General features: G+C 39.3%; 1 protein-coding gene across 1 annotated transcript; it reads left to right on the top strand.

The window, feature by feature from the left end:
• The first annotated feature begins 368 nt into the window (after positions 1 to 368).
• Positions 369 to 10,470, top strand: LOC137796941 (histamine N-methyltransferase A-like). The gene is made up of 6 exons (XM_068595210.1): positions 369 to 505; positions 4,925 to 4,977; positions 7,582 to 7,689; positions 7,896 to 8,026; positions 8,641 to 8,734; positions 10,118 to 10,470. The coding sequence occupies exons 1-6, from the start codon at positions 369 to 371 to the stop codon at positions 10,468 to 10,470; spliced, it is 876 nt and encodes a 291-aa protein (XP_068451311.1).
• The last annotated feature ends 2,096 nt before the right edge of the window (positions 10,471 to 12,566 follow it).

Consider the following 12,566-nt stretch of genomic DNA (forward strand, 5'->3'; position numbering starts at 1 on the left):
AAAAGGTCACAGTAATCCCCACAACTCTCTTCGCTGAAGATCTACGATGTGGATAATGTATGGATAATCTCTAAGTTGCTTGTAAACTACAAATGATAATGCTGATTTCGAAATAGCAACTGGAAAACCCCAATAATGGGAATCTGACAGCATGGCCGCAGCAAACTCAGGAGTGCAGACAACGTTAATCTTTTAAGAGTTACGTAACAGAACGTCACGTGGTGGGAGGAGGGTTGCAACTCTGCAACTGTATAATAGTGGGAACTCTTTGTCCTCCTTACTCTCTCTCTGCGTCTTAAAGGTAATTGGTAAATACTTGAAACATATAATTTCTAACCGCTGTGTGTAACGCATTGCAGGACGCAGTCATGGCTGAGGAAGCACAGACAACTTGTTATGACAGCAGCTGGGTGAAACGCTTTCATTACTTCTTACAACAATCGGGAGAACACAAGACCATTCTCTCAGCTCTTCTTCTCAACATCCTGCCAGGAGAATTTAAAAGGTAACTTATAAAAGGAAAGGCTCTGATCGCTGAACTAAACTTGTTTGTCAGAACATTCTCCCTCTGGTCATTAACAATCTGAAAATACAATAAAATAGTGGAAGAGCAGGGACAATGACATCTCTATGTCTGACAGTTAGAAGCAATTAGAATGTGTGCTTTTCTCCTATAAGAGTATAAATATATTTTTACACTATGAATATATTGTAACGTCTGCAGTGTCGATTTGCAGACGTTTGTTTCAACTAATGTTCAACAAGATCCAGTTTGAGAAGATGTCCCCATGCAAAGATCCAGTACATTACAATAATGCCCAACTTGCACTATAGTTTAGTCTCATGTGTATTAAAGTAGCCAGCAGCTCTTTTAACATCTGTATAAAGTCAACAACTAAAGTCAAGTTATCAGTTTCCAAATTAAACAAGATGAATTATAAATACTCTAAGAAACAATACATATCATTCTCTCATTTCAATTACAATAAAGGCTGGATTTAACAACAGAGAAAAAAAATTACTTAAAGGTTTGGGAAAAAAAAAAAAGTTCAAATAAAGTAATTTTACAAAAACAAATTGAACTTAATTGTCTTTGCCTTGTAGCTTTAAATTCAGGTGTCTATGGATGTCAATCAAAAAAGCCACAACATTATATTTTTCTCTTATACAATGTGAGTGAGGGACTATATATGTTATTAAACCACTTGTTTCAGCTCTATTCTCTGTGTTGACAACCTTGTTGAACAGTGACTCAATGCATTAGAGTTCTGATCATATTGGCTCTTAGATTCTGTTCCTTCATTTTGGATGGGAGTCCATACTTTTGCTCAAAAGAGTTGTGCTTTGTCTCAGAGCAAAGCTTAACATTGCGCTTTTAATAATCGTCTGAACACATGAGAAGTAAGAGTTCTGAACAGCCTTTAAGACGAATGAACATAGAAGAGTCTTAGAGACTGTGGTTAAAGAGTCATGTAAAGACTCTGGTTAAAGACTCTGGTCTCTGGTGCATGTGCAATTACTTCTCTCACTTGCGGACTTTACCGACTTTCCATCCTCTCGTCCAGTCTCTCCCGTCCCGTCTCACACACAGAGACAGAGCGGCGAAAAATATGTTGCTTGCTTTTCACAATGGGATTTGCTTTTTTAAGCTAACAGTTAATGCAATGCAACAGGCTGCAGCCTGCGGAGCTCGACAAATGGACGTGTTTGACTTACGATATGGAGAGGCTCTGGAAATATTCTTCCAAAAGCCTGAAAAATGCACTGCAGGGACAAAGCTGACGTTGTTTTTACGTGACGCTTCAGAGGAAAGGACATAAACCCAGAGCCTCTTTTTAGGTTTCTGCTTGAAAATGACATACAAACTAAAATGGGTGTGTCTCTGCAACCACTAGAGCTATTTGAATCATCTTTGTGTTAATAAACAAGTATAATGTTAAATTTTGCTCAGATGTGTAAATATCAGTCCATGTGTTACTGGTTAAGAGTAAATGAAGATGACACACAGTGTGTAATGTAAAGTATTCAGGTCCGCCTAGAAAAAAAGCACTTTTAGCATGATTTTTACCTTGAAATTATGCATTTGCAAGGTTTAAAATTCTTTTAAATCCTACCTCAAAGTTTTAACATATTTTTTGCGTTGTTTAAGTTTGATAAAGTGAAGCAGAACAAAGTTAGAGAGGATTTAGTACAGAAAAAAGTCAGGCGAGATCTCACATTTGGTCACATTTGGAGAAGAAAAAATAAAAATAAAAAAATAAAAATTTTAATTTAAATTTTTTAAATTCATAAAACAACCTATATTTCCCTTTAAAATAAAACAAGCACACACATTAACAATTATTAATCTGTAAAACAAAGGTAAGCAGTATTTGCTGATTGAACAGCAATAAAGCGGTTAATTTTTCTGTGCTCTTTGGCTCATATCTCCCTGGTTCTTTGGTATCGAAGGATTTTGAAGACATGTGTGGAATCTGTGTGGAATTGTCTTGCTTCTGGACATCAGGTTTTTTCTGATAGCACCACGCTAAGGGTTGCTGGTTCTGGAAACATGCTGATTTTGGGCTGCTTTTGGGCTTTTTTTTGTTTTATACTTTTATGATTATCTTTCTTTCTGTTTGAGTTTTTTTAAATGGCTGATGAATGAGTCTTGTAGCAAAGGCTTCAGTGTTTAATTTGGTGTACAACATCAATATATTTTCTTGTGATTTATATGTTGTATTTGCAAAAAAATACGAAAAACAACCATATGTGGGTGTCATAGTTTTTAAAAGGTTAAAACATATTTCCTCGCATCCTCTCTCCTCGCTTGGTTTCCTTGCCTCTCCCCATGCATCCCTAGTGGGAGCAACTAAGATGCAAGAAAAGGACGCAAGTGAGGGAAACGGGGATACAACTTACTGACTTGCAATGCACCCAATATATATTGTAGTGTCACGGGTTGTCGTTAGGGCAGCTCAGAGTGGAGCAGTGCAAAAGAGAGCTAGAAACAGGCACTTCAGACGGTGTGAAACAAAATTAAAGGTTTATTTAACCATCCCACCAGCAAGGTATTTCCATAAATCAAAATATCTCTTTTGGCTCAATTGGTGGGCGCGCCCAGGTGCTGAACAGCTGCTTGAGTCTGACGCTTCTGACAGTGACACCCGGAAGCAATGTGTGCTGCCGGTGATGGACAGCATGTGAACGGCCTACAGGCCTGGAATGAGGGGGTTGTCTTCCTGTCTGAACTTACGCTAGAGCTTCATTTGGAACCCGTTTGACAGCATTTTTTATCCAATCACATTTCACTTCTATTTAATCTATGTAAGACTACCCTGGTTAAAATACATATAAAAGCCTCGAGACCCTGGATATGTGATTGGTCACAGGCCTGACCATGAACATGCGCTGTGATTGGTCAGTGAAGCTAGTGTCTCACCTAGAAGCTAGAATCTCAGGATTTACTGATGACCAATTTCCCATGGATGCTTATGTACGTTTGGTGAGTGAAATGCTAATTCTGTTACAGTTTTTTTTTTTACATTTATGTTCGTCTTTAAGACGTCTCTTACTGCCTGTATAGAATCACAAACACCTGCTACCTGGAAGGGATCTGATCATTCAAACCCCTATATAGGCCAAAATGGTGTAGTCAGGCTAAATGTGACCTTTGACCTTTTGTGACGATGGGTCAAATCAACCAAATTTACAACAAAAGAGGACACGAATAATGTATTTCAAGATCAAGTCTCTCTGTCACTAGAGATAACCCTTCGAAACATTCTTATCTCCCACACAAACGACATTCCAATGCCACTAAATTGCATGTCTACTACAGTTCAGGGACATGTTTTTTCCTCTCAGATTATGGTCACAGTTTTAAATACCCCTCCTCCCAAAGCAAACTTCTGCATACCAGTGTTATTGGATGGGAACTTCCTTTTTATGAGACAGTGCCATGCCGGCTTGTCCAACATGCTTAAGAGCTGGTAATCTGTTGCATTGGTTCCCAAGTCCAGCCTGATGGTCTGCATCCCTACAGCTCCAGAGGTCACTCTGAGGGGTCATGAGACAGGTAACACGGTAGCAAAGAAGTACATAGAGCCAATTCATCTGGTTTGTGCTCTTGAAAAATGTAGTCAAACGTTTTGTATCTCAATGGCATTTGGACCACAGCATGTGGCGACCATTATATCTTCTCATTTTGGCCCTTTGACCTCTTCTGTACCATTCAATGCAGGATTTAAGTGTGACAAATCAATCAACGAGGTAGGAAAATTATGTGTGTTTAATAAGAATAAACCAATTGTCTCTTTATTTTTTTAATTGTCATTATGTATTTGTCTGGTGATCAACACATGTAGGAATGTTTGGTTCTATGACATAAATGTAACAAGTAAAAACATGATATACACAACTATGCTGCAATTAACCATGAACATTAAATATCAAAGGAAATAAACAGCATTAAATACATCTGTATCAATTAACTAAGACATTGGTAGGTTTAACTAAATGTATGGTTTACTTACACATATATGGACATCTACAATGTTTGCATCATAGAAGACTGCAAATGAGAGTTTGGTCTTCTCGTTTTTGGATTCAGACGACAAATGGAAAACGGAAGTCCTTTCCCGTTTCCTGTTTTTGGTTTCAAACAAAAAACCACGAAACCATGGTTTTTCCGTTTTTTTCAAATGAACCATAAAACAAACACGGACCGTAAAGACACTGTTATCGCTTTATTTTTAGATTATGTTTTTTTTTTGTGTAAGAGAATGGAAAGTGAAGTCAACATCATAATTAAACACACACATATAAACTTTACAGTTTATTTATCATGTAGGTATTACACTTATTTATTTATTAACTTACTTTTGCCCTTTAATTGTAAGTAACAATTCTATACTTTTACTTTTCCACCTCTCATATGTTGCAGAATGGGATTAGACAAAAGCAGCCTGGATGTTCTTGGTCTTGGAAGTGGCGGAGGTATGTGACAAGATACAGCAACTGGTAACTGTTGCTTGGACACATGTTGTGGTTTGTTGAAGTCCTTTTGGCTCGATTACAAACTGTTGTGTGCCGTGGCAAAGCTCCACGAGTGTAAGGGATTGCATTATCGTGTGGTTTATGTTCTTCGCTCAGCGGAAAATACACTCTACCTTAATTTTGATGCCATCAAAATTGTTTGATTCCCCCCAGAGTTGGCTTCAATGTAAAAAAAAATTCCCAGAGTTTATCAATTCAAATTGTCGCTTTGATAAAAAAAAAACTGGTTGCAAAATATTACACCATGAAACAAACCGAGAGAGCAAGGTGAGACAAACTAAACCCAGAACAAACATGGGCGGGTTGAACCTTAGTTCTAAACGCAAAAACCGAGCCCTGTACCGGACTGTATGGGTAATACCCCTCTCCAATCCCAAGCATCCATTCTCCCACTAAGAAAGCATAGCCGGCCAATCAACATAAATTCAGACTGACGGGATTGTTGAAGCGACGACTCCATCTTTCGAGATTAGCAGTTAGTGTGCAAATAAATCGCTGTTTGGTGAAGAGAAAAATAATAGTGAGTGCGGCCTTGTATCCTGTGGGGTCCTACATTTGAGCAGGCACATGCTGATTGGCCAACTACACCATAAGAGCCTGTGTGAGATACGCAGACAGCCTTACACTAAAAGGCTGAAAGCTCCCAGATAGAGGCCCAATCCCAATCTTTACACTCACAGACTTTAAAGAGCGCTCCTGCACAGTCCATGAGGGTTCAGGGCTGTCCCTGTGTCAAGTCGTTGAGTGTTTATGTTTATGTGGGCCCTTTAAGAACCCTTTCCATAACTCTGTCGACTTTGCCTCAGGGAGTTACCCTTAATTCACAGCAATGAATACAGGTTTCCCAGTGGAAGCTGGAGTTGTAAACAAAGAGGACGGCACATTGGTGTTCAGCCTGGCATATTCGACTTATTCAAAAACGTTGATGATTAGAGATAGTACATGAAAGAAGAGGAATGCAAACAGAGACTATCGGGCAGATGTATTTATTAAAGAAATGTATTGAGTTATTGAAGCTGTTTTGACAAAAAATTATATAGGTTACACAACAATTACCTCTCATCTCATGAGGCAAGTATGCGTGGTGTTCAAATCAGATGATGTTCAAAAGAATAGAAAAGAAATTTCCTCAATTGTATGTAATATTTTAAAACGTTGTCATGGTGATGTGAAATGTAACAGAAAGGTGCTCTCCAATTGGCATTTACACCATTTCAAGCCCCTGCAGCCTCACACACTCAAGCAATAAACAGGTGCCATCACTTAAATCCCTATGGTTCAGGGTTTAATGCTTTTGCGGGGACATTAGGAAAACACAAAGACAGGAAGTAAACTCAGACTGAAGCCTCATGTTTACTTATAATATCATACAATATTTCACAAAATTTTAAAAAGTAACAAGTCTGTTAAATGTATGCCCCATCACTTACATTGGAGACACAGAAGGTATTTTAAGATGACAGATTTGAGAAATTGTCCAAAATTGTAACTTGCCCTTTAATTATAAGTTGGTGACGAGGAGAAGGGACATTTATGGGTTAGAAGAGGAAACTTTGACAGGTCCAGCTGAAATTAATTCAGAAAGTTTAAGGAATGTTTGCAAACCAATACATTTTGGTGCATGATGTTTTCACAATTACATTAGATTAACATGTCATTGAGCTGACACTTTGATCCAAAGCAACTTGCATTGTTTCTCAATACACCGTAGACACATCAACGGGGAGCAATTAGGGGGTTAAGGGTCTTGCTCAAGTACACAACAACATGGACTAGCGGAGCCAGGGATCAAACCACCAACCCTCTGATTGAAAGACGGGCATGCTAAGCACTGAGCCACAGTCGCCCAATACAGCAGTATTACACTGAGGCAATAGTTCAATTCAATTCAGTTTATTTTGTACAGCCCAAAATCACAAATACAACATTTGCCTCAGAGGGCTTTACAATCTGTACACATGACATCCCTGTCCCATGGCCTCACATCGGATCAGGAAAAACTCCCCCAAATAAAAAGAGTAAAAGGGGAAGAAACCTGAGGGAGAGCAACAGAGGAGGATCCCTCTCCCAGGATGGACAGAAGCAATAGATGTCATGCTAGCAGAATGAACAACGTAACAGAGTTGCAGCACATTACATGAATATGACCAAAACTATTCATATAATGAGCGGTAGGCATGGACCACGATTCAGATAGCAACAGTCCATCATAGCTTGCAGGATCAGTTCCAGACAGCCATGAGCCATGGTGGGGGTGCAGGTCCAGCTCCAGACAGCCATGATTCATGGAAACTTGAGGCGAGGAAGCACAGAGGCTCCCGGAAAGGAGTAGAATTAGTAATGTGCATTGAAAGACAATAATTTATCCAGAAGGAGAGAAGAAAGGAGAAGGGAGATGAGAAAGAAGAAGAGGAGAGGAGTAGCTCAGTGTATCCTAAGATGCCCCCAGCAGTCTAGGCCTATAGCAGTATATCTAAGGCGGTGGGGGGAAAGCGAAGAAGCCTTCCGTCTTCAAAAAGATAGAGATGTCCTGGTTTCTTCTAGGGGATGTGGAGGTCCAGACAATCGCTCTGCTGCAGTCTACATTCCCTGATGTCCCGATCACTACTGACATTGTGGAGGGCAGCATTGAGCTCACAAACAACTTCAAAGGTAATGAAAACAGAGTCATTTTGTTTTATAATCTTTAGATTTGTATTTGTGCCTCTTGTGTCTTTGTCGTCTTCATCTGATCAGAATCTGCTTCTAGGTTGTAGCTATTGTCATCTGTTATATCACATACACTCATACACTGTGTATACTGTGTTTCTTAATTATATTGTCTGAATCATCAGGTTTTTTTTATGTATAACTTCTAGCTTTGATTGCAAAGAACACCAACCTTCAGAAGATCCCATTTGCTTGGCATTTGATGAGCAGTGAGGACTATGAAAAACAAGTCAAAGCTCAGGGAGATCTAAAAAAATATGACTTCATACAAATGGTTCAGGTATTATGACCTTTTTTTTATCTTCAATCTCACAATGATGTAATGATGAATGTGTCATGAGACATATTTAGCTTTCCCTAATTCCTCCGCTGATGCTTGAATTCAGTAGGTAGAAAATCCTTTTTTTTTAGATCACATGATATGAAATATAATGATTTGGTTTATTATGAAATAATGCAGACAATGTACAGAGCCAAGGCAGGGTCACTACCAGACTGTGTACAGGGTTTTTTTTCAATACATGAGTGTAGATATGATTTGAGAAATGTTTGTAAGTTTGTTGTACAAAAAGCTAAAAAAGGGATTCATAGAATATGTATTTATATTGTAGGAGTTAAAGTTTGGAACAATGCTAAAATGGATGTAAGAATGGTAAACACATTTTTGCTTCTACCTATACCTTTTCACTCTCTGTATTTGGATATTATAGAATAATATTGTACTGCATTATAATGATTGACTGAATAAACACACAAATAAACTAAATCAACAGAAGTATTTACATAATGCCGTTTCCACTGACAAGTACCCCAGACAGAACTACGTTGTTTGGAAACGCTTCAAGCACAATCCAAAACATCGAATTAAAGGTTGCTCACAACTCTCCTTAACAGATGATCTACTATGTGGATAACCTCGGTGACACCATCACATTCTACCACAGCCTCCTGAAGAACAATGGCAGGCTGATGATCGTCGTTATCTCAAGTCAGTAGAACTAAGTTTTACAGACTGCTTCCCACCCTTCTTTATCCTAACCTGTTTCTTATTAAAGTGCACAAATATATAACAGAACTTTAAATAAGTGTACTCTAAGTGTGATGGGAAAGTGACAATTGTACAAGGGATGTGCAGGGGAGTGACCGGTAGGAAATCTGTCAGTCTGTTAATAAGCCCAACTGCCGATGGGGAAAAAAAATGTTTCTGTTGCGTGAGGTCTTGGTCCTGATGGACCGCAGCCTCCTGCCAGATGGAAGGGACACAAACAGTTTGTGTCCAGGGTCATAGGGGTTGGCTACAATCTTTCTTGCTTGCTTCAAGGTCCTTGAAGCACATGTCCTGGAGGGAAAGCAGAATGCAGCCAATCACCCTCTCGGCAGAGAGAATGATGTGCTCCGGCCTGCCCTTGTCCTTGGCAGTGGCTGTGGCGTACCAGATGATGATAGAGGAGCAAAAGATGGAGCAGAGGATGGACTCGAAGATGGTTGTGTGGAAGTGCACCCTCAATCGCAAAGGCTGATGTGGGCTTCTTGTCAGACGGGAAGTCTGTGATCCACTTGCAGGAAAACTTGTTATGCAGCAGACAGGAGATTTTGGTGTTGAAGGCAGAGCTAAAGTCTACAAACAGAATCCTGGCGTAGGTTCCTGGGGAGTCCAGATTCTGGAGGATGAAGAGGAGGGCCATGTTGACAGCATCTGAAGGGGCGTCCAGGAGTGGATGACTGAGGGTTTTGAGGTGGAACAGGACTAGGCGTTCAAAGGACTTCATGACCACAGAGGTCAGGGCGGCGGTTTTGGGGGGATGGGGAAGATAGTGGGGGTCTTGAAGGAGACTGGTATGTGGCATGCCTCAAGGCAGGTGTTGAAGATGTTGGTGAACACCGGAGAAAGCTGACCAGCACACTGCTTCAGAGTGGAGGGGGAGACAGAGTCTGGGCCGGCTGCTTTGAGGGGGGTTCTGTTTTTTAAAATGCCTGTTGATGTCTCTCTCCAGAATAGAGGAAGTCGTCTCTCACCGCCTTGCTAAACCTGTGTTTTCTCTGTTTGTACAAGTTCTTGTCCCCACTCCTAAATACCTGAGCCTTGTGCAGCCGTAGCTTTCTGAGTTCTGCTCTAAACCAGGGTTTGTCATCGTTGTAACATGCATGTGATTTGCATCATACTCAGCCTGGTATTTATTTAATTCTGTGCAGGAAGAATTGTGTCCTCTAGGATTTTGTAGTTGAGGACTGTTGAGCCCTCTTGACTGTTATTCAAGATCCTCAGACGTCCAATCGTCTCTCATGACTGTAATAAATATCATCGGTGTTTTGTTGTCTGTCAATATATTTCTTCCGGATTTATTTCATGATTTAATCTCCTAATATTCAGGTCACTGTGGTTGGGACACCCTGTGGAAGACTTACGAGAAGGAGTTCAGTAAAGATGGCGTAACAAAGTGGCGCCCATCAGCCGTGGTCATTGCTTACCTGAAGAGCCAGGGTCTGAAATATGAGGAGCACGTCATTCCCAACGACATTGACATCACGGAGTGCTTCGACCCAAGCAGCGAGAACGGAGTACTTCTCCTGGAATTCATTACAGGGAATCTCAACTTCTACCAGTCCTTGACCCCGGAGATCAGAGCAGGAATTCTAGACCTTCTCAGGAGCAAGTGCAGCACTGAAAAAGATGGCAAGGTTATCTTCAACACTATGATAAGCTGCATACTCGTTTATGCTTGAGGTGTCTCATGGAAAATGGTTCATGCATTCTGATTGATATTCTTGAATTCATTTGACCCTGCTATTGGATCATGCAGTAGTCAAGTCATTTTAGCTATCTACTTCTTTTCGTCTGTATGTAAACCAACATTTTCATTAAATACAATTCCTGTCCGAAATCTCATTCTCTATTCCCATGACAGACATTTAACTGAGTGAATGTGGCAACAGCCCCAAGACAACTGCCTTCGTCAAGTATAATTGGTATATAAAATAAGTATTAAACACGACCCCATTTTTCTCAGTAAATACATTTCTAAAGGTAATATTGACATGACATTTCACCAGATGTCAGTAACAAACCAAGTGATCCATACATAGAACACCAAACAAATAATTTTAGAAATGTAGTCACGTGTAAAAAAAATAATTAAAATGAACACTGAATTCCTCATTTATAAAGCATTATTCCAATATGAACACTCATCAGTATGCAATTCGTAAACACAGTTATACATGTTTTATTCTAGATTAATAAGCTTGAGCTTTCATACTTTTTTAAATAACAGATTCCCCATTTGTTAATTAAGCGTTAAGGACTAAAAGATGATTAATAAGATCATTTGTGAAGTATTAGTAAATGATAAAAGAATGCTGCAATTCATGATTAATAATTATTAATTATGTCTGTCTTATTTACATATTTATTATTGTTAAACATTTTGACAAACATACATCAATCAAATTACTATTGAACATTTTTTTTCAGAAATATGTTAACATAAGAGACCTAAAGATATGCACCATCTTGATGGAATTATCAGTAGTATTTAAAATAAAAGGATGTGCAGGTTAAAGACAAATAAAATATGTTTGTGTGTCACATTTACTTTGCGGCAATCCTTGCGAATACATCCAATTCTGCAATATAATCTGTCAAATTAAATTGAACATGAAAAAAGTTGAAAGCTACATGGAAAACAAAAATGTAAGTACATTTTTTTATTTGAAAACATATTTTCTAGTCTTTCAACTGATATGACTACACAGATCAAACTCGAGCACCTGCATTAAAGCGTATGAACATGTGGCTGCAGCTCAGGTTGTTTGTTTGATTGCTCTTGACTGCACCACGGACACACGTCATTTTCCATTTTCTTTGAAAAAGTGGGAGACCGCTGTACCTCAATCTCGGTGGGTAAAAAGAGAGAATTATGTTTCAGCTGCTTGGGTCTACTCATCAAAAGTTTGGACAAATAATCTGCCAGCTTTTCAGAAAACTGGACCAAACAAGCTCCTTTACCTTCAGAGGATCAAGCTTGACTTGGGGACTACTTCTACAAAATCCCTGAACACTGAGACATTTTTGCATGTGACACTGAAACTGTTTCATTGAATTGAATGTGTCGGTCACTTGTAAAGGGCAAAAAAAAAATGAATAAAAGAAACTTAAAATTAAAGACTAAGGCTGGGTTGCACCAACAAGGATTAACCAGGTTTGTCTTTTAATCCAGTTGCACCAAACGTTAAACCTAGTTTAACCTTAGTTTACAATTAATCCTGGTTAAATCTAACCATTTGGTAAACTCTGTTTAATTTCCATTTAGTTTTTCACAGTTGTTAACACCCAAAAAGCGAAAATTCGGCACAATTTGCACAATCTTCTCTTTATGTACCAATCACTCGACCCAATTTGGCACTACTTCACATTCCCTTATCTGCATTAAACTCTGTTTTTCTTTGTTTAGACTCTGATGTCAATTACACATCACCTTGTTATCAAAACACTACACACAATGTTCAATTGTTGCACACACTTCTCAAGTAAAATCTCAAAGCATCAACCTACAACACACAAATAGTCAAATCTCTAAACATTCAGGTCTGTTGAGCAATTTGCAATCAGGACTTTACCAGTACATCTTTATTGATGAGGTGGGTTTCAACCTGGTGAAGAGGAGGTGAAGGGGCAGAAATGTCATTGGCCAACGGGCCATTGTTGAGGTCCCCGGCCAGCGTGGTGGAAACATCCCGATGCGTGATGCGATGAATCAACATGGGATCTTGCACCCAGAAAGAAAGCCCAGATTCTGTTAGCCTTGTCACACCGCCCGTCT

Source organism: Clinocottus analis, unplaced genomic scaffold (genome assembly GCF_023055335.1).
Source record: "Clinocottus analis isolate CAN_PGR_092001 unplaced genomic scaffold, fCliAna1.0.p SCAF_3, whole genome shotgun sequence".
In the NCBI taxonomy this organism is placed as follows: domain Eukaryota; kingdom Metazoa; phylum Chordata; class Actinopteri; order Perciformes; family Cottidae; genus Clinocottus; species Clinocottus analis.